General features: G+C 44.7%; 1 protein-coding gene across 3 annotated transcripts in view; it reads left to right on the forward strand.

The window, feature by feature from the left end:
• Window positions 1-22,900, forward strand: part of Dnaaf9 (dynein axonemal assembly factor 9) — a 128,540-nt gene that overhangs the window by 99,558 nt on the left and 6,082 nt on the right. For 2 of the 3 annotated variants that reach the window (XM_070006875.1, XM_070006874.1), the window contains exons 30-34: window positions 9,650-9,785; window positions 13,337-13,423; window positions 19,164-19,270; window positions 19,847-19,921; window positions 22,276-22,481. In XM_070006875.1, the coding sequence (XP_069862976.1) occupies window positions 9,650-9,785; window positions 13,337-13,423; window positions 19,164-19,270; window positions 19,847-19,921; window positions 22,276-22,481 (611 nt within the window). Of the gene's footprint in view, window positions 1-9,649; window positions 9,786-13,336; window positions 13,424-14,476; window positions 16,969-19,163; window positions 19,271-19,846; window positions 19,922-22,275; window positions 22,482-22,900 lie in introns of those variants that run through there. The other variant, XM_070006876.1, reaches the window with a different exon arrangement.

Genomic DNA, 22,900 nt, shown 5'->3' on the forward strand with positions numbered 1-22,900 from the left:
TTTGAGGCCAGTCTGGGTAAAAATTTGCAAGTCTCCATCGCAATCAATAAAGCAAAGCTTGGTGGCATGTTTCTAGCTTACATGAGAGGCATAAATAGGAAATTTGCAGATCAGGCCAGCCTGGGAAAATATGCATGATCCTATTAAATATATAAAGCAAAAATGGCTATACATGTGACACAAGTAGTAGAGTGCTTGTTTAGCAAGCACTGTAATAATGGGTTCATAATAGGCTCAAACCTCATTATAACAAAATAACCAGAGTCAGGTATGGTGGGGCATGCCTGCAATCCCAGCACAGGGGTCCTGACAGGGGAAGAGGGCCTGGGGGAAAGGATCAAGAGTTTGAGGCCAGCTGGAGCTACATAGTCTTATCTGAAAAACAAACCCCCCAAAAGTAATTACTATTAGTGAATTAATTACTCTTCCCTTGTTGCTAAAGAGAAAACCTGTGAGCTAGAGGAAGATATTAGACTTAATAGGAGTCTATGGGGGTCCATATCAAGCTTAGAAATGAAAGTTGACCCAAAGTGTCCTCCAGGGAAGTAGAGAAATGTTTTTCTGGTTGATGGTTCTGACTACTAGTTGTGTTAAGACTTGTTGACCTGTCCTAGGCCCTGTCATGTAAATGTTGGAGCTGCCTTCTTGGCACTTTCTTCCCTCAGTGCCTCTCTACTTTTTTCATGATGGACAAGCACAAATGACCAGGTGCGGGGATCTTGGGGATCTTGATGATCTTTTGTCATCATTGTCCATGAGCTGAGAATAGCCTTGGGCCTGCATCCCAAAAGTAAAGCCCCTTTTAGTCTGAATCCTTCTAGGCCAAGTCAAACTGAGTTCCCTCTGATACTTGCAAGATATATTTCATTAGTGCTACCTGTTCAAAGGCAATGTATCCAAGTCCATACTTACATATAGTTAGGGTTAAGGACAAATGACCTTGAGGCTATATTGATCATGAAGTGACAGTGCCTTGATAAACATCTTCCTTTTGCGTCTGGACATACCGGACTCTGTGGCTTGGCCTCACTTGAGACTTACCATGGGCATGGTCGGTATGGAGAGGAGGAGATAAAGGCCTCACTTAGAAGTAGAATATATAACCAGTGGACAAACACCTCATACCCCAGGAAGTATATCTCCCTTTGCTTCTGTTCATAAGTCAGGCTAATTGATTCATTGCTTTTAATAACAGAGGATTATTTTATAATGAAAAAAAGGACTATGTAATATCCTCAGGATGCTTTGCTGATAGAAATCCAAAAACTAGGAAGCAATCTTGCTGCTTAAACTGCAAACTAGACAGTGCTGGCTTAAAAGCAAAGTGGAGGGCTGGGAAGATGGCTCAGTGGTAGAGTGCTTGCCTCGCATACATGAGGCCCTGGGTTCGATTCCTCAGCACCACATAAACAGAAAAAGCTGGAAGTGGTGCTGTTGCTCAAGTGGTAGAGTGCTAGCCTTGAGCTGAAGAGTTGAGGGACAGTGCCCAGGCCCACAGTTCAAGCCCAATAACTGACCAAAAAAAAAAAGCAAAGTGGAGATATTTTATTGTTATGGCCTCCTTTTTACAAGTGTCTGTAGATAAAAGAAGTGAGTTTTAACTGGGCACCAGTGGCTTACACCTAAAACCCTAGCTACTTAGAAGGCTGAGATCTGAGGCACGCAGTTTGAAGCCAGCCCAGTCAGAAAAGTCTGTGAGATTCTTCAGAAAAGCTAGAAATAGAGCTATTGCTCACGAGGTAGAGGGCCAGCTTTGAGCAAAAAAGCTTAGGGACAATGCCCAGGTTCTGAGTCCAGGACAGGCACAAAGAAGGTGTGTGTGTGTCTGTGTCTCTGTGTGTCTGTGTGCGTGTGCGTGTGCGTGTGCATGTGTGTGAGTTTTACTGCTGGGCTACTATGAGCCTTTAGCCCAGTTTGAGATGATCAAAGTGACTGTAGGAATGGCTTTTTTAGGGGAGTTTTTTGGTTGTTTTTTGTTTTATTTTTTCCTACACTTAGGAACAGACCAGGCCAGACTGCTTGCTTATTCACATCCCAGACAAGTGAGGCCTTGGTCAAATCTGGTGTTCACACCCTGATATACAACATAAGGAAGCTCCTGGCCCAAACAAGATGAAACTGCTTTTTGTGACCTGTTTACCCTGTGCACCAGATAACTGTGTACCTGCCTCCCAGATGGCATTTCCTCTTGGCAGGTGGCAGTTTGCATAGCCGACTCAGGAATGCTGGGGATAATCCTTTTGCTTGTTTCCCATTAAAGCAAAGGCTCTTTTCTGTGCCCAGTTACTGACCTAGAATCTCAACCCCACAAGATTTGTCCAGATGGTTCATGTTTGGCAGGCAGGACTTTGGACAGGGTACATCTCCTAGCCTCTCTTCAGCAGGCTAAACTTGTACATATGATGCTGGTATATACTCCAAAGGTGAGCACATTTCACTGGTATTACTCTCCCCTTCCTTTTTCTCAAGAGGATACTAGAGTCCCCTGGGCCTTTATAGATCTCCACTCAGTCTTTCCTGTCTCTTTTTAAGAGCCCCCATAGACTATTCTTGAGAATCTCATAGACCCCTTGCAGATCCTTTTTCTTGTTTTCCTATGAATTGTGAGCTCTCCAGGATACCACCTACTTTTCCTCAGAGCCACATTTTGGGCATAACCTCTTGAACTTCCTCCTGTGACCCTGGCTGAACCAGGCATGGAGTTCTGACAGACTATCCAGGCTGGCCTTGCTATAGCCCTGCAGCCTCCAAGAGTGACTTTCTGAATTGAAAAGGCACAGACACCACAACTATCACCTTGATTAGGAGGCATCCCAGACACTGACTGCTTCAAGATAACAGGGCACTGATGGTTCATGCCTGTTATCCTAGCTCCTCAGGAGACTTGAGATCTGAGGATCACAGTTTGAAGCCAGCTGGGCAGGAAAGTCCATGAGACTCTTTTCTCCAATAAACTACTCAGAAAAATCTTGGAGTGGCACTGTAGCTCAGGTGGCAGAGTGCTAATCTTGAGCACAAAGAGGCTCAAAGACAGCGACTAGGCCCTGAGTTCAAGCCCCAGAACAGGCAAAAAAAAAAAAAAAACCCTTCAGGATGCTGGGTGCTGGTGGCTCACGCCTATAATCCTAGCTACTCAGGAGGCTGAGATTACAGTTCAAAGCCAGCCCGGGCAGAAAAGTCTGTGAGACTCTTTATCTCCAATAAACCATGCAGAAAACTGGAAGTGATGCTGTGGCTCAAGTGGTAGAGCACTCCTCTTGAGCTGAAAAGCTGAGGGACAATGCCCAGGCCCAGAGTTCAAGCCCCATGACTGACAAACAAACAAACAAAAAAGCTTCAGAAAAAAGTACAAGGAAGGAATCTTAGCTACTCAGGAGACTGAAATCTGAGGATCACATTACCAAAGGATGCCAGTTTAAGCATACAAAATCCAAGAGACTTAACTACTAGCCTTCAAAATAGCCAGAAGTGAAGCTGTGACTCAAGTGGTAGAAAGTCAACCTTGAGTGAAAAATTTAAAAGACAGTGCCCAGGCCCTAAGTTCAAGCCCTAGTATTGACACAAAAAATTTTTTTTCTTTCCTTCTTTCTTTCTTTCTTTCTTTCTTTCTTTCTTTCTTTCTTTCTTTCTTTCTTCCTTTCTTCCTTTCTTCCTTTCTTCCTTTCTTCCTTTCTTCCTTTTTGGTTGGTCGTGGGGCTTGCACTCTGGGCCTGGGCGCTGACCCTGAGCTCTTGAGCTAAAGGCTAGTATTCTACCACTTAAGTCACAGTGCCACGTTTGGTTTTCTATTGGTTTATTGGAAAAGAATTTCACAGACTTTTTTTTTTTTTTTTAGATGGTCGTGGGGTCTGAACTCTGGGCCTGGGTGCTGTCCCTCAGCTCTTCAACTCAAGGCCAGTGCTCTACCACTTGAGCCACAGTGCCACTTCCGGCTTTTTCTGCTTATGTGGTGCTGAGGAATCGAACCCAGGGCCTCATGCATGCAAGGCAAGCGCTCTACCACTGAGCCACCTTCCCAGCCCCCAGCCCCTCACATACTTTCTTTTTTTGTTTTTTTTTGGGGGGGGGTCCAGTCGTGGGGCCTGGCGCTCTACCACTGAGCCACCTTCCCAGCCCCCCCCCACCCCCCCGCCAGCCTCACATACTTTCTTGCCCAGGCTAGCTCTGGACCGCAATCCTCAGATCTCAGCCTCCTAAGTAGCTAGGATTATAGGTGTGAGCCACCAACACCCGGCTTTAAATTTTTTTTTAAGATTTGAAAGTAACCTGTAGAGGATCTAAAAATTTTAATGTGACCTACCAGAATGTGATGGTGGAGAAATGGACAAAGTTAAGCTTATATAATAACTTCATAATTTTTCATATGAAAGAATCACTAGGGGCTGGGAAGGTGGCCCAGTAGTAGAGTGCTTGCCTTGCATGCATGAGGCCCTGGGTTCGATTCCTCAGCACCACATAAGCAAAAAGCCGGAAGTGGCACTGTGGCTCAAGTGGTAGAGCGCTAGCCTTGAGCTGAAGAGCTGAGGGACAGCACCCAGCCCCAGAGTTCAGGCCCCACAACCGGACCCAAAAAAAAAAAAAAAAAAGAAAGAAAGAAAGAATCACTAAACATTGTTTAAGGTAATGTTATAAAACACTATCCAGGCATGGTGGCACTTGTGTGTAATTCCTTCACTTGGGAGGTAAAATGGGAAAATAACAAGTTCAAGGACACAAAACATACCTTATCTATAAAAAAAAAAACAATAACAGAGAAAAAGAGGGGAGGGGAAACAGTTTACTTATAAAAAGATAATAGCTGTTTTACAAACTGAAAATGGATTCCTAGCCTGCCACCTATCAGAAGGAAAACAGAAAACAATGTAGCTATCATATTGCCAAAAGTTGAAAGCCAAGTGCAGTGGGATACACCTGTAATCTCAACCAATTTGGAAGGCTATGCCCTGAATTACTTGATCCTAGGAGTTCCAGACCATTCTGGGCAACAGGATGAGATACCTTTTTTAGAAAAAAGAAGAAAGGGAAAGGGATGGAAGGAAGAAAGTAGAAAGGGGTTGGATATATCCAATTACTCAGGAAGCTGAGATTTGCAGATTGCAGTTCAAAGATAGCTTGGGCAAAAAAGTCCTTGAGACTCATCTCCAGTTAACCAGTAAAACCAAGAAATGGAGTAGTTTCACAAATGATAGAGTGCTATCCTTGAGTGGATATAACTAAGTGCCAAGGTGGGAAACAGTGGTTTCATGCCTTTCATCCTAGCTACTCAAGAAGCTGAGATCTGAAGACCTCAATTTGAAGCCAGCCTGGGCAGGAAAGTCTCTCCAATTAACTACCAAAAAACGGGGGCTGGGAATGTGGCTTAGTGGTAGAGTGCTTGCCTAGCATGCATGAAGCTGGAAGTGGTGCTGTGGCTTAAGTGGTAGACCATTAGCCTTGAGTGCAGAGAGGTTCAAGGACAGTGCCCAGGCCCAGAGTTCAAGTCCCAGGACTGACAAAAAAAAAACTACCAAAAAGCTGGAAGTGGAGCTGTGGCTTAGAGCACAAGCTTTAAGAGAGAGGAAAAAAAAAAAGAGGGATAGCCCCCAGGCCCTGAGTTCAAACTCGAGGACCAGCCCACACACACAAAAATCCAAAATACACAATGTGACAAAATCCAGTGTCAGTAATATTAATATGATTAATAGAATAAGTACCTATTGAAAGAAAAGTAAAGCTGGGCTCCCGTGGTTCATGTCTATAATCCTATCCAGCAGAAAAGTCTCTGAGACTCCATCTCCACTTTACCAGCAAAATACCAGATTAGAGATTTGGCTCAAGTGGTAGAGTGCCACTGTGAATAAAAAACCCAAGTGAAAGGCCCTGACTTGGGGCTGGGAAGGTGGCTCAGTTATAGAGCGCTTGCCTTACATGCCTGAGGCCCTGGGTTCGATTCCTCAGCACCACATCAGCAAAAAGAAAAAAGCCGGAAGTGGCACTGTGGCTCAAGTGGTAGAGCGCTAGCCTTGAGCTGAAGAGCTGAGGGAGAGCGCCCAGGCCCAGAGTTCAGGCCCCACAACTGGACCCAAAAACAAAACAAAACAAAAAGAAAAACGCCGGAAGTGACACTGTGGCTTAAGTGGTAGAGCGCTAGCCTTGAGTTGAAGAGCTGAGGGACAGCGCCCAGGCCCAGAGTTCAGGCCCCATGACTGGACCAAGAATAAAAAAAAAGAAAAGAAAAGAAAAAGAAAGGCCCTGACTTCAAGCCTCAGTACTGGTGTGTGCATGTGCCTCCCCTCCAGCAACACAAAACAAAAAACAAAAAAAACAAATCTATAAAGCAGGCTAATGAAGCCTCTAGATTTAGCTTTCATGTTGAACAACTCTGTGGTTGCTATTACATAACTCTGGCTAAACCTTGAGATCTGCCTCCACTTCTCAAGTGCTAAGATTAAATTTATAAACTACCATGCCTGGCAGAATGCAGTTTTTAAATTTAAAAAAATTACAAGGGAATGAAAAAAAAACACAAAGAGAATTATGACATACATCTAGGTGATATATTATGTGGACTTTGGTTCCTGGCCGAAAGCTATTGACAAGAAAATATTCTGAGGGGTTGGAAGTGTGTGTGACTCAGGTGATAGAGCACCAGCCAGTGAGTAGAGCATCAGATCAGGAGTTTGAGTCCTGGTCTTGGACAAAAACAAAAAAAAGGAAGGTAAGCCGGGCACCAGTGGCTCACGCCTGTAATCCTAGCTACTTAGGAGGCTGAGATCTGAGGATCTGATTCAAAGCCAGCCCAGACAGGAAAGTCCATGAAACTCTTATCTCCTGTAAACCACCAGAAAACTAGAAGTGGCGCTGTGGCTCAAGCGGTAGAGTGCTCGCCTTGAGCTGAAGAGCTGAGGGACAGTGCCCAGGCCCAGAGTTCAAGCCCCACAACCAACCAAAAAACAAAAAGGAAGGTAGAAAGGATGGATCTGGAAGTAGAAGTATGGGTCAGGTTGTAGAGCATGAGCTTTGAGCAAGAAAAAGCCAAGCAAGAGCACAAGGCCCTGAGTTCAAGCCTCAGTACTAACACACACACACACACACAAATATACAAATTCATCTCTTAAAAACAAGCTGATTGCCGGGCGCTGGTGGCTCACGCCTGTAATCCTAGCTACTCAGGAGGCTGAGATCTGAGGATCGCGGTTCAAAGCCAGCCCGGGCAGGAAAGACCATGAGACTCCTACTCCAATAAACCACCAGAAAACCGGAAGTGGCACTGTAGCTCAAGTGGTAGCATGCTCGCCTTGAGCTGAAAAGCTGAGGGACAGCGCCCAGGCCCAGAGTTCAAGCCCCACGACCGACAAAAAAAAAAAAAAACAAGCTGATTACAGTGCCTTATGCCTGTAATCCCAGCTAAATATAGTAGGATCGTGGTTTGAGACCTTTCAAATCTCAAAGAATAATCTGGGTATGGTGATGCACTTTATTATAGTACCACTACAAGGGAGGAATAGATAGGCAGGCTGTGGGCAAAAAACATGAGACTCTACCTGAAAAATAAACTAAAAAACAAAATGGCAGAGTACATGACTCAAGTGATTGCTTGCCAAGCACAAGGCCTTGAGTTCAAACTCCAGTAACACACACACACACACACACACACACACACACACACACAAGAAAATATGAAACTTGAACATGGACTGGATTTTTTTTTTTAATCAAGGGGCTTAAACTCGGGGTGGCCACTGTCTCTAAGGTTTTTTGCTCAAGGCTAGCCCTGTATCACTTTGAGCCACAGCACTTGTTTGGGCTGGATTTGAACTGTGATACTCTGATCTTAGCCTCCTCAGTAGCTATTATAGGCATTAGCCTCCAGTTCCCAGCTGGCTTGGATTTTTTTACATTAAGGAGTTTGTTAGTCACTACTTTTTAAGTGTCTTTACATTAGAGATACTCAATACTAAAATATTTTGGGGTGAATATTTGAATAGCTAGTGGACGAGGCAGGAGATGAGCTGAGGAATGGTAGAAATGAAATGTGATTGGTCAGTATTGACAATTTTTCAAGCTCAGGTGATGGGACTCTGTTGGTTTATACATAGGTACTTGTTCTATATGTATTACTGACATCTGCTTTTGTTACCTTGTTTATTTTTTATTCTATTTTTTATTTCTTTGTTGTTGTTGTTAGTTGTGGAGCTTGAACTCAGAGCCTGGGTGCTATCCCTTTTTCACTCAGGGCTAGCACTCTATCACTTTGTTTGTTTGTTTGTTTTTGCCAGTCCTGGGGCTTAAACTCAGGACCTGGGCACTGTCCCTGAGCTTCTTTGGCTCAAGGCTAGCACTCTACCACTTTGAACCACAGTTCCACTTCCAGTTTTTTGGTGGTTAATTGGCAATAAGAGTCTCATTGGGGGCTGGGAAGGTGGCTCAGTGATAGAGTGCTTGCCTTGTATGCATGAGGCCCTGGGTTCAATTACTCAGCACCACATAAGCAGAAAAAGCCAGAAGTGGTACTGTGGCTCAAAGTGGTAGAGTGCTCACCTTGAACTGAAGGGCTGAGGGACTACCCAGGCCCAGAGTTCAGGCCAACAAAAAAAAGGAGTCTCATGGACTATCCTGCCTGGACTGGCTTTGAATCATCATCCTCAGATCTCAGCCTCCTGAGTAGCTAAGATTACAGTGGTGAGCCACCAGTGCCCAGCTTTAATTTCTTCTTTCTGAAGAGAAATCTCACTATGTTGCTCATAATGGTCTCAAATTCCTAGACTCAAGCAATTCAATGGCTTAGCTTTCCAAAGTGACAGGAATTACAAGTACGTTCCACTGCACTTGCCTTTGTAACTAATACTTTCCCAAGAAGGAAATAAGAATTATTGAATACTAGGGCTGGAAAGGTGGCTCAATGGTAGAGCACTTGCCTTGCATGCATGAGGCCCTGGGTTCGATTCCTCAGCACCACATAAGGCAGAAAAAGCTGGAAGTGGCGCAGTGGCTCAAGTGGTAGAGTGGTAGCCTTGAGCAGAAGAACTGAGGGACAGTGCCCAGGCCCAACGTTCAGGCTCCACGACCAGCCAAAAATAAATAAATAAATAATTTCTTTTTAAAAAAAAGAATTATTGAATACCAAAGTGCAAAGGATTGTATATCAGAAATGGTGTATATACTCTGATCATAACTATGTAAAAATAGGAGTGACATGATGTTAAGGTTTTAGGCTGTGGTAACTTTTCTGACTTCTACATTCTCTGTGGTCTCATGAGTTTTATGTGTAGATCTTCACATAAAATTGGGAGTAGTGTGATGGTGGCCCAACCACAGCTTTGTTCCTGGGCTCCCCCCCTTTTTTTTTTCAAATCATTCTCTGTGTGAATATAACAGCTAAGTGCCTGATGTCTGTGGTCTCAAATGGCAGAGGTAAATGGTATGGGGATGTGAAGAGACTCTGTGATCAGAAAATGTAGAGAAGAGCAGAAAGCTGCAATTCAGATAAAGAGGGTAGGAAGTGAAGCAGCTGCAGGGCTGAACCTAAGATGCTGCAGTTCCTAGAAGTAAGACTGAATGGTCATGTCTGCATCAGAGTCTACTGGAAGGAATGGTGGGTCAGAGGAAGGAGTCCATAGCCCATCAGGACTCTGAAGGCTGATTGATTATTATTGGTTCTATTTTCCAGGTCTGGTTAACAATGTGGTGTTCACCAGTCACACTATGGAGCAAAGGCACCCTCTCCTTGTGCAGCTGCAGAGCCTTATCAGGGCTGCCAACCCTACCGCAGCCTTCATTCTTGCAGAAAATGGGATTGTTACCAGGTAAACTTCTGCAAACTCTACAGAACCAGCCACTTTCTCAAACATAGCAATCTGCCTGTGGCCCACAGGGTCTTTAAACTGTATTTAAGACCTAAGCATTATAGAAGTTAGTTTTTGAAGTGCATTGATACTTAAAAGCCACCAAGAAGACCTCATTTGTCAGTATCCTATACTAGTAGAAGGAGTTTTTGTGTTGGTGCATTCACATTTTCATACATTGAAGAATAGAAATCCACGCTCTCTATAAGGTGTCTTATGTTGATTTGAGAGAAGTTGTATAGAGAACATAGAGTAATGATCTTTGTGCTTCACAGCCTTGGATTTAAATTACACATCAAAAATAGAGAAAACTGTTATATTGCAGTTTTATTTGCTCAATTAGTTTGTTAAAAGGTATATGGCTTATGCCAGGCGCCGGTGGCTCAAGCGTATAATCCTAGCTAATCAGCAAACTGAGATCCAAGGATCGTGGTTCAAAGCCAGGCCAGGCAGGAAAGTCCATGAGACTTTATCTCCAATTAACTACTAGAAACCTGGAAGTGGCACTGTGGCTCAAGTCGTAGAGGGCTCACCTTGAGCTGAAGAGCTCAGGGAGAGCGCCCAGGCCCAGAGTTCGAGCCCCACGACTGACAAAAAAAGGTATATAGCTTTTTATATAGTTTTGACTTCTCAAACATTAAAGGACTGGAGCTGCAGCTTGATGATACTTGGTTTGCTTTTTTTTTTTTTTTTTTTTTGGTGGGCCATAGCGCTTGAACTTGGGGCCTGATTGCTATCTCTGTGCTCCTTTTCTCAAGGCTAGCTCTCTACAACTTTGAGCCACAGCACCACTTCTGGTTTTCTGGTGGTTAATTAGAGACAAGAGTCTCACAGACTTTCCTGTCCAGGCTGGCTTTGAACCACAATCCTCAGATTTCAGCCTCCTGAGGATTACAGGTGTGAGCCACCAGTGTCCAGCAGATTCAACATAGTTACACATGTGTGAGGTCTGCGTTTGGTGTACATTGACACACACACATCTACACACACACTCATACAATAAATAAGCATGGAAGAAAAAAATAATAGCCAAAACAATGAATCTGTGCAATTATATTCAAAGAAATAATCAGGGACTAAGAATGTGCCTTAGTGTTAGAGTGCTTGTCTAGCATGCATGAAGCCCTAGGTTTGTTTCCTTAGTACCATATAAACAGAAAAAGCCAGAAGTGGCGCTGTAGTTCAAGTGGTAGAACTCTAGCCTTGAGCAAAAGAAGCTCAGGGATAGTGGCCAGGCCCAGAGTACAAGCCCCAGGACTGGCAAAAAGAAAAGGGAAAAAAGAAATAATTCAAGTAAAATATTAACGTAATTCTATTGAAACCCTGGCTCCACTAGAGAGAAGATTACACATGTGAAAGGCAAAAAGTGAGAAGGAATCTTTCAAGTGTTTGCTCAGAATTGAGGATACAGTAATGAATTTGTTAATTTTTGTAATGTATGTCCCTTAGCTTTCAATGGAAAGAGAATAATAATGCCACAATAACAATGTACACCCCTACCTTTAGATCTTAGTTTCTAAGTACCAATCCCTATCAAAAGATATCAGGACTCCTTGTAGGGTAGATAGCATGTGTAGGCAGGAAAAATACAAGGTAATCCTGGTCCATTTTATGTCAGTAAACGAAGGAAGTACTCAAGATTAGTGGAGATGTGTGGGAAGATAAGGGAACTAAATTACAAGTTCCCACAAGAGCTGGACACTGGTGACTCATGCCTGTAATCTTAGCTATTCAGGAGGATGAGATCTAGATTGAGGTTTGAAGCCAGCCCAAGCAGAAAAGTCCACTAGACTGTATCTTCAAAATAACCAGCAAAGACTGTGAAGGTGGCTCAGTGGTAGAGTGGTCGCCTTGCATGCATAAGGCCCTGGGTTCAATTCCTCAGCACCACATAAGCAAAAAAAGCTGGAAGTGGTCCTGTGGCTCAAAGTGGTAGAGTACTAGCCTTGAGCTGAAGAGCTGAGGGACAGTGTCCAGGCCCAGAGTTCAGGCTCCATGGCCCACCCTTCCCCCACCAAAAAAAAAAAAAAATAGTAAAACAACCAGCAAAAAACAAGGCTGAAGATATGGCTTAAGTGTTAGAGTACCAGCTGAGCAAACATGAGTCCTTGAGTTCAGACCTTAGTACTGCCTGTCAAAAAGCTCCCACAAGTCAAATTTGGCATAATTTGAGTGCAATAAAGAACAATAATAATAATGCACTATAGTACAGTGATATTAAATATGAGGACTGGATAACAAAGCCCCCCCTTTTTTTCCCAGTCATGGGGCTGGGAAAAAAAGCACTAATAAAGCCCTTTCTTTGTAGAAACAAATAAGGATTGACAGTTCAGTGATTGATGGTCTTATGTCTTCAAGAACCTGGGCCAACTCAGCACCACAAAACAAGAAAAAGGAAATCATTTTGTGGCTGAAAATGTATGGGGGAAAAAGATGTCTACTAGACCTCCAAAACAGACTACTAATCACTCACAAAGAGGAAAACTACCCTTACATCCTCAAGTTTGCCTAATGAGACATTCTGTTATCATGTGCCTCCAGGCTGTCAGTCATATGAATACCACCTGGGGATTAAACTTAAGCAAAACTATTTAACCTGAATCTAATTCTGAGGGAACAGTCAGATAAGTCCAAGTTGTTGATGTGACAGCCCAGAGCCTGTGGCTCAGGCCTGTAATCCTAGGTACTCAGAAGGCTGAGAGCTGAGGATTATGGTTTCAAGCCAGCCCAGGACACACCCAGACTTTTTTTTTTTTTGTCGGTCATGGGGCTTGAACGTGGGGCCTGGGTGCTGTCCCTCAGTACTTCAGCTCAAGGCTAATGCTCTACCATTTGAGCCACAGCACCACTTCCAGTGGTTTTCTGGTGGTTTATTGGAGATAAGAATCTCACAGGCTTTCGTGCCAAGGCTGGCTTTGAACCATGATCCCCAGATCTCCTGAGTAGTTAGGATTACAGGCATGCCACCAGTGCCCAGCCAGAAACTTTTATCTTCAATTAATTACCCCAAAAAGTTTCTGATTCAGGGTGGGGCCCAAGATTCTACTTTCTAACCAGCCCCCAGTGGAAGCACTTCTGACTATACTGTGCAGTGGAAATGCCTTGAACGTGATAATAGTATTGTGGTTCTATAAAATACTTTCCTCAATTTAAGAAATGTATACTCAAGAGTTTTGGGTCCTTCTCCATGCAATTGCATGCATGCTAGTATGTGTATGGATTATGAGAGGGAGAAAAATGTGCAGGTTAAGGTTGTTAATCTTTTTTTTTTTTTTTTGCCAGTCCTGGGCTTGAACTTAGGGCCTGGGCACTGTCCCTGAGCTTCTTTTGCTCAAGGCTAACACTCTACGGCTTGAGCCACAGTGCCGCTTCAGGCTTTTTCTGTTTATGTGGTACTGAGGAATCAAACCCTGGGCTTCATGCATGCTAGGCAAACACTCTACTACTAAGCCTCATCCCCAGCCCAAGGTTGATAATTAACTAACCTGGATCTTTTCTGTATGTTTTTGAAGGAATGAAGACATTGAGCTGATTCTCTCAGAAAATAGTTTTTCAAGTCCTCAGATGCTACGATCTCGATACTTAATGTACCCTGGCTGGTAAGTATCATCATTGAAAAATAGCTAATTTTTTTTGTAAGCCCAATGATTTATTTATTGATAGCAAAGCAAGAAAAAAAAAAAAGTGAAAGCACTACTATGCTCTACAAAGAAGATAGTTGTTAGCTGGAATGCCCTGCCAGGATCCCTGTAGTCTATGTCTTAGGCTTCAAATTGGGAGCCATCCTAGATGTTGAGATTTAGGGAGTTATCTGTGGGCACAATACTACCCAGTATTTTCTCTGGTGAGGGCATGGCACAAGGAGTTCTGTCCTTCCCAGGTGAGAGTGTAACTAGTCCCCTAGGTTTCTACCTGACAGGTAGGCTCAATGCCAAGGCCCCTTCAGAGGTGAGTATGCAGTCAATCCATTGTAATCATACTCTGTCAACATCACCTAAACAGTCAGGTGTGAGCCGGGTGCTGGTGGCTCATGCCTGTAATCCTGGCTATTCAGGAAGCTGAGACCTGAGGATTGCAGTTCCAAAGCCAGCCCAAGCAGGAGTCTGTGAGACTCTTTATCTCCAATAAACCACTAGAAAACCAGAAGTGGCACTGTGGCTCAAGTGGTAGAGCACTCCCCTTGAGCTGAAGAGCTGAGGGACAGTGCCCAGGACCAGAGTTCAAGCCCCACAACCGGAAAAAAAAAAAAAAAAAAAGGTGTATGCTAGGTATTGTTCTAAAACTATACTCTTCAATGTGGTCACTTCTACCTACATGGCTGTTGACTGTAATATAAATTAATAAAAATGAAATAAATTTAGAACCAAGTACTAGTGGCTCACACCTGTAATCCTAGCTATTCAGGAGGCTGAGATCTGAAGATTATGTTCAAAGCCAACCCAGGCAGGGAAGTCTGGGGAAAGAAGGGAGGGAGGGAGGGAGGGAGAGAGGGGAGAGAAAGAAAGGGAAGGAAGGAAAGAAAAGGAAGAGGGAAGGAGAGAGGGAGGAGGGGGAGAGAGAGAAAGACAAAGTGAAGGAAGAAAGGAAGGAAAGAAAGGAAGGAAGAAAATTTACAGCCAAGTACTTACTGGTGGTTCACACCTTAATCCTAGCTACTCAGGAGTCTGAGATCTGAGGACCGTTCAGAAGCCTTCCCCGATATGAAAGTACAAGAGGCTCCTATCTCCAATTAACCAACAGAAAACTGGAAGTGGAACTGTGTCTCAAAATGGTAGAACGGGGCTGGGAAGGTGGCTCAGTGGTAAAGTGCTTGCCTTACATGCCAGAGGCCCTGGGTTCGATTCCTCAGCACCACATAAGCAAAAAGAAAAAAGCCGGAAGTGGCGCTGTGGCTCAAGTGGTAGAGTGCTAGCCTTGAGCTGAAGAGCTGAGGGACAGTGCCCAGGCCCAGAGTTCAGGCCCCACGACCGGACCCAAAACAAAAAAAAGCAAAAACAAAAACAAAAAAAATCAAAATGGTAGAACGCTAGCCTTGAGCAAGCAAAGTTCAGGGACCTAAACAACAACAAAAGGCCCACAACAACAACAACAAAAACAGAATTTAGTCTCTGTCACACAGCCATATTTCCAGTATGCCATGGCTGCCTATAGTTTACAGCTATATTGGACAGCTCTAGAACATTTCCACCACTATAGAAGGTCCTGTTGGACATTGCTGCTCTAAGAGTTCTACCTGTGTTCTCATTTAGCCCTTATACCAAAGCTGTGAAGTAGATTCCATTTCTACATTTTGTAGATAAGGTAACAAAGACAACTAAGGTACAGCTAAGCTAGTAAACAAAAGAGCTGGATTTCAAGTCCTGTTGTCTGGTTCTTGAGCTTGTTTTCCTAACCCTCTGCTACACTTGGCCTTGTACAAATGGACAAGGAATTTTTTATATCCTATTACAATTATATTGAAAGGGAAATAATGAAAACACTAGTTCTCAGTTTAAAAAAAAAAAGTTACACAAACAAGCACACTTTATGGCATCAGGAACAAAGTTTAAATATACGGAGACGTTCCTATCTACCAATACAACTATTGTAATTCTCCCCAACCCTCCGAAGATATGAAGAAGGAAACTTGTATGTTGGTTTGTGGGACTTGAATTCTGGGCCTGGGCACTCTCACTGAGCTCTTCAACTCGAAGGTGAGCTCTCTACCACTTGAGCCACAACACCACTTCCAATTTTCTGATGGTTAATTGGAGATAAGAGGCTCATAGACTTTCCTGTCTGGGCTGGCTTTGAACCATGATCCTTTGAGCTCAGCCTCCTAAGTAGCTAGGATTACAGGCGTGAGTCACCAGCGCCCAGCTAAAAGGAAACTTTTGAGAACAAAAGTGTTTAAGCCTTGGCCATAATTAATCTCTTCTTGTATCTAGATTATATTTGTTATTCTTAGTTCTTGAAGGCACTCTCTACATCCTGTATACTACCCCTATACCACCAATTGGGTATAGTAATCAAAATCTGCTCCAGGGCTGGGAACGTGGCTCAGTGGTAGAGTGTTGCCTTGCATGCATGAGGCCCTAGGTTCGATTCCTCAGCACCACATAAGCAGAAAAAGCCAGAAGTGGCGCTGTGGCTCAAGTGGTAGTGTTAGCCTTGAGCTGAAGAGCTGAGGGACAGAGCCCAGGCCCAGAGTTCAGCCCCCACGACTGACCAAAAAAAAAATTCTGCTCCAGGCAGTGGTGGCACCTAGCATTTAGGTGGAGGCAGGAGGGTTGACAAGTTGGATGCTATATATTGAGCTACATAGTGAATTCCAGGGTAGCCTGAGTTATGTAGTGAGACCCTATCTCAGCACCAACAGTAGTAGTCACTCTCTTTTAAAGCAGATAAAAAAATATATCTTTAGAAGCCTCTGATTTGAGTCAGATATTTTCCCAAATCATGGCTAGTGTGCCATTCCTTATTTGGGTCCGGTTGTAGGGCCTGAACTCTGGGCCTGGGCACTGTCCCTCAGCTCTTCAGCTCAAGACTAGCGCTCTACCACTTGAGCCACAGCGCCACTTCTGGCTTTTTTTCCTTTTTGCTTATGTGGTGCTGGGGAATCGAACCCAGGGTCTCAGGCATGGAAGGCAAGCACTCTACCACTGAGCCACCTTCCCAGCCCATTCCTTATTCTTAAATAAGACAATTATATCTCAGCCTACCAAACACCACAGAACTCAGGAGACAAACCTAGTGCATGTGCATACCCGCGTGCGCGCGCGTGCGTGCGTGCGTGCGTGCGTGCGTGCGTGTGTGTGTGTGTGTGTGTGTGTTGGTACTGGAGTTTGAACTCAGGGCATTGTGCTCTTTCTTGGCTTTTTCACTCGAGACTACTCACCTCTCTGTATGCAGCTGTTGATGCTCTTGCTGCCTCTACCTGTGGAGTCTGATTTTAAAGTCTTCTGTTACCTAAAGAAGCTCCGTTCTCTAGGCCATGCTGACCCATGCTGAGCTTGGTGGTAGAGAATGGAGCTCAGGGTTCAGGCTTAGATAGAGAAAGACTAATCCAGAAAAGAGTAGATATGAGGAGCTCATTAAAAGACTATATAGAGAGAGAGGAGGCAACAAGTTCAACAAGAAATGTATTCACTACCTTTTTTTTTTTTTTTTTGGGGGTGGGGGTCCGGTCGTGGGACCTGAACTCTGGGCCTGGGCACTGTCCCTCAGCTCTTCAGCTCAAGGCTAGCACTCTACCACTTGAGCCACAGCGCCACTTCCGGCTTTTTTCTTTTTGCTTATGTGGTGCTGAGGACCTCATGCATGTAAGGCAAGCACTCTACCACTGAGCCACTTTCCCAGCCCCATATTCACTACCTTTATGTATGTAACTGTAACCCCTCTATATCACCTTTACAATAAATTTAAATTAAAAAAAACTCTGACTTTTGAGGTTTTCCCTGATTAAAGAAGACCAATTAATACTTCTAGGCACTGGTAGCTTATGCCTAGAATCCTCACTGTTCAGAAAGATGCTGAGATCTGACAATTGCAGTTCGAAGCAAGCCTGGTCAGGAAACTCCATGAGACTCTTATTTACAATAAGCTACAAAAGAGCTAGAAGGGAACTGTGGCTCAAGTGGTAGAATGCTAGCCTTGAGACAGGGAAGAAAGCTCAGGGACAGTACCTAGGCCCTGAGTTCAAGTCCTAGGACTAGCACCAAAAAATAAAATATAGATAGATAGATAGATAGATAGATAGATAGATAGATAGATAGATAGATAGATAGATAGATAGATAGAGGGGCTTGGTGGTCCCAACACTTGAGGAGATGAAGGCAGGAAGATTACCAGTTCAAGGCCATTTATGATATGTAGCAAGTCACTTTCTTTTAAAAAATTTTAATGTTTTATTTGGTGTATGTGTTTGTGGGGAGAGAATATAAGAAAGCCTTCATGCCAAGAAATTGTATATTTCGGGCTGGGAAGGTGGCTCAGTGGTAGAGCGCTTGCCTTGCATGCATGAGGCCGTGGGTTTGATTCCTCAGCACCACATAAGCATAAAAAGCTGGAAGTGGTGCTGTGGCTCATGTGGTAGAGCACTAGCCTTGAGCTGAAGAGCTGAGGGACAGCGCCCAGGCCCAGAGTTCAGGCCCCACGACCAGACCCCAAAACAAAAGAAAAGAAAAGAAATTGGATATTTCATCATCCATTCATTTATTTACATTACAAGCTCAGTTCCTGGTGCTTGCTAAGCAGATGCTCTACTTTTTTTTTTTTTTTTTTGCCAGTCCTGGGGCTTGAAGTCTGGACCTGGGCACTGTCTCTAAACTTCTTTGCTCAAGGTGAGAGCTTTACCACTTGAGCCACAGTGCCACTTGCGGCTAAAGTAGTTTGGGGGGGGGGGTTGTTGTTGTTGTTTTTAGATAAGAATTTCATGGAGTTTCTTGCCTTGGCTGGCTTCAAACTGTGATCCTCAGATGTCAAACTCCTGAGTAGCTATGATTACAGGCATGAGTCACTGGTGCCCAGCTTTCTTTTAAAAAAAAAAAAAATCAGTCCTGGGGCTTGACTTCAGAGACTGGGTACTGTACCTAACCTTTTTTGCTAAAGGCTAGCACTTTACCACTTGAGCCACACCTCAATTGGAAATAAGAGTCTAATGGACTTTTTCAGGCTGGGTTGGAACCATGATCCTCAGATCTCAGCCTCCTGAATAGCTAGGACTAAAGGTGTGAGACACTGGCACCCACCTCATTTATTCTAACAGGATGGCAGCACTCAGTCTCTTTGTTTTTATACTTTACTCCTCTCCCACTTAGATCAAAGTCACCACTTAGAGTGGATAGGCTTTGGTTAAAGCACATGCTCATGTATAGGGATCCTCAGCCATTTCCCTCCCACAGTCTTGTTCTTGTAGACGCTACTCAAGACTTTCCTAGTAAAACAGTTTCTTGCTAATATTGCTAGTCCCCAATCGTACAGTAAAATAGACAAATTCACTTTTTTTTTTGTCGGTCATGTGGCTTAAACTCTGGGCCTGGGTGCTGCCCCTCAGCTCTTGAGCCCAAGGCTAACCTTCTACCACTTGAGCCACAGCACCACTTCTGGTTTATTGAGTGGTTTATTGGAGATAAGAGTCTCACAGACTTTCCTGCCCGGGCTGTCTTTGAACTGTGATCCTCAGATCTCAGCCTCCTGAATAACTAGGATTACAGGAGTGAGCCACTGGCTCCCGGCTCACATTCACATTTAAACAAATGTTTAGTATACAAAATGGTATACATTAGGGGAGAATCATATAGGATAATAACACTGTTAAGCCCCAAATATATGTACTTAAATATTTTTAACTGTTTTAAGGTATGAAGGAAAATTTGATTCTGGATCTGTCTTTCCACTAATGGTTCAGATCTGTGTATGGTTTGGTCGACCCCTGGAGAAGACTCGCTTCGTAGCTAAGTGTAAAGGTGAGTGTTGACTGGAAAAGGTCCCTGGCTCCAGTGAAAAGGCACCCAAGAGTTGGTCCTACCTCCTGAAATCATTTCAGTATTCTGTATGCTATTTCTTCTCTCTGATATTTTTTTTTTTGAGTCCAGTCATGGGGCCTGAACTCTGGGCCTGGGCACTGTCCCTCAGCTCTTTAGCTCAAGGCTAGCACTCTACCACTTGAGCCACAGCGCCACTTCCGGCTTTTTTCTTTTTGCTTATGTGGTGCTGAGGAATCGAACCCAGGGCCTCAGGCATGCAAGGCAAGCGCTCTACCACTGAGCCACCTTTCCCAGCCCCTCTCTCTGCTATTTGTAAGGACCTTGTCGTCCCTTCTTTCTCATTGTGTGTAGCTAATTTGATCTCCACTCCATTGAGAGATTTTTCTCCATCCCTGATAATGTGAAAGAGGCTCCAGGAAAGATGGGGGTGGAGATAGAGGCGTGAACCTGTAGTGGGTTCTTTCTCCAGTCCCTAGCCCTCCAAGCTGTATTGCCCTAAACTTGGCCTCTGCCCTGAGATGGTAACATCTCTGTGCTTTCTTCTCTTCTCCCCAGCAATTCAGTCCTCTATCAAGCCAAGTCCCTTCTCTGGAAACATCTACCACATCCTTGGCAAAGTGAAGTTTTCAGGTAACTTGGTAGTTGGAAGTGGAGCCCTACACCATGGAGCATGTAGCTCATGATGGGGTTTTGTTGGTGGTTGTTTTTGGGGTGTGTGTGTGTGCGCATGTGTGCATGTTTAAGGTTCTGGGGCTTGAACTCAGGGCCTGAACTGCTTTGTACTCAGGGTTGGTGCTACCACTTGAGCCACAGTGCCACTTCTGGCTTTTTCTGAGTAGTTTATAGAAGATAAGAATCTCACAGACTTTCCTGCCTGGGCTGGCTTCAAACCATAATCCTTAGATCTTAGTCTCCTGAGTAGCTAAGATTACAGGTGTGAGCCACCAGTGCCCAGCTTCATGATGGGAGTTTATAGCTTCTGCTGGTATTCTGCAGACTGTTCATGCCTCTCTTAGACTACAACACCCTCCTCTGACCATACCAGATACCACTCTGCCCTAGGGCCCACATGCTCCAGGTCTTCATACTCCACAGTAGAGGGACTATCCCTGGATAACCTTCTCAGACTTCTCCTCTCAGCTTTTTTTTTTGGGGGGGGTGTCCGGTCGTGGGGCCTGAACTCGGCCTGGGCGCTGTCCCTCAGCTCTTTAGCTCAAGCCTAGCACTCTACCACTTGAGCCATAGCACCACTTCCGGCTTTTTTCTTTTTGCTTATGTGGTGCTAGGGAATCGAACCCAGGGCCTCAGGCATGCAAGGCAAGCGCTCTACCACTGAGCCACCTTCCCAGCCCCTCCTCTCAGCTTCTTGACTTCCTTGTTCCAGAGATTCCACCCCATCCTTGAACCATCCATGAACCTGTCACCAGGACCTGCCCATTCCTGAGTCCACCAGATCTCAGTCTGTGTCTGCCAAAGTCTGAGCCTCAGCTTGCCTCATTCTCTCTTCTGCGTAGCAGACCTGCTTATTAGCCTTAGGCCTCTAAAGGCCTTGCAACTTCATGGTCTCTCCTGAGCCTGGGAGTCAGAAAAGACCTCAAAACTGGTAGGAGTTGGGGCTGGAAAGGTGGCTCAGTGGTAGAGCACTTGCCTTGCATGCATGAGGCCCTGGGTTCAATTCCTCAGCACCACTTAAGCAAAAAGAAAAAAGCCGGAAATGGCGCTGTGGCTCAAGTGGTAGAGCGCTAGCCTTGAGCTGAAGAGCTGAGGGACAGCGCCCAAGCCCAGAGTTCAGGCCCCACAACCGGACCCAAAACAAAAACAAAAAACTGGTAGGAGTTAATAAACTTAACATTGAGGAAGCAGGGTCCATCCCTTTCCGCTGGACCAGCATTTACTATAGTACAGAGTCAGGATGAGGAAGGTTTATTATTCCTTGGAGGGAGAAAATGTGTCTGCTAGGGCACCTTCAGCTGGTATAACAGAAAACCCAGTTTAACTGGCAGGTGTTAGCTGTTTAGCAGGTGTTAAGAGGTTGGCCGCTGGTGGTTCACACCTATAATCCTGGCTATTCAGGAGGCTGAGATCTGAGGATCACAGTTCAAAGCTAAACAGAGCAGGAAACTCTGTGAGACTCTTATCTCCAATTAACCACCAGAAAACTGGAAGTGGTGCTGTGGTTCAAAGTGGTAGAGCATTAGCCCTGAGCAAAAAAGCTCAGGGACAGTGCCCAGGCCCTGAGTTCAAGCCCCACAACCCCTCCCCCCCAAAAAAAAAGACATTGGACAGCAAAGGCAAGACCATTAAATATGTCTAATAGTCTCCCATTCTTTGTAAGTTAGCTTATCCTCAGACTCTGCATCTAGCTAGTGGGGAGAGGCTGGGCCTACAGATGAGCAGGACTTGGCTCATTTGCAAAATCACTGGGCTCTCTCCTGCTTTGCAGGGCTCTTCCCAGTCTAGTGCAAGACATTGCTCCTCTTACAGTCTTACAAATTCAACAGCTAAAAAGTCCAGTTCCTACTCTCCTAAGTCTTTTTCTCTTCTTGTATTCTCCTGCCCTGTTAGTATTATCCATCTGACCACCCTTAGCCAAGCCACAAACTCCTCCTACTCCTTCCTCTCTTATCCCAGTCTTTCAAACTTGCCACTAGTCACATCAATTTTCTTGCAGTTTCTTGGGACTCTGTCTCAACTATTGACTTTTTTTTTTTCTTTTACTGGTCCTGGGGCTTGAACTGTGGACTTGGGCACTGTCCCTGAACTCCATTTTGCTCAAGGCTAGCACTCTATCACTTAAGCAACAGCAGTATTGCTTCCAGCTTTTTCTGTGATTAATTGGATTAAGAGTCTCATAGACTTTGCTGCCCAGGCTGACTTTGAACTGCAATCCTCAGATCGCAGCTAGAATTACAGGCATGAGCTTCCAGTGCCTGGCTTAACCTCTGGATGGGGTCTTAGGAACCAACATTTTGTTCTCCTTGCAGACTCAGAAAGGACCATGGAGGTCTGTTACAACACTCTAGCCAACTCCCTAAGTATTGTGCCAGTTTTGGAGGGACCCACACCACCTCCTGACTCGAAAAACACAACTCAGGACAAAAGCGGGCAGCAGGAGTGCTACCTTGTGTTCATCGGCTGCTCCCTGAAAGAGGACAGCCTCAAGGACTGGCTTCGGCAGTCAGCTAAGCAGGTAACTTTGAACACCCAGATAGAATATAGCATTTATATGACCAGCATACCCCAGGGCTGCTACTGGCCCCTGAGAGCCCCAGCCCTCCTTCTAGTCTGTACCTCACAGTCTTAGCCAGCACTTTTAGGAACATTTTGACAATGGGTAGAACCTACATTGGGGCAAACTAAGCAGATGTGGTATATGTGCCCAGTGAGCCAAGAGCACAAGCTCTGCACACTCAGGGTGCAAAGCCTCTTAACACAGACTAAGCAGTTTGTCTCACCTAGAACTCTGGGAATAGATGTGGCTAGGGCCTGGGTCTCTTGTAGGTACTCAATTCGGAGGCATAGGCTACCTCACCTAGATAAGCTCCTTTGGGGGCTACCTGGGGTTCTCAACCTTGAATCCTCATACCTCAGCCTCTAAGTGTTAGGATT

The sequence above is a fragment of the Dipodomys merriami genome, unplaced genomic scaffold, assembly GCF_024711535.1.
Source record: "Dipodomys merriami isolate MVZ:Mamm:240054 unplaced genomic scaffold, mDipMer1.0.p SCAF_7, whole genome shotgun sequence".
Lineage (NCBI taxonomy): Eukaryota > Metazoa > Chordata > Mammalia > Rodentia > Heteromyidae > Dipodomys > Dipodomys merriami.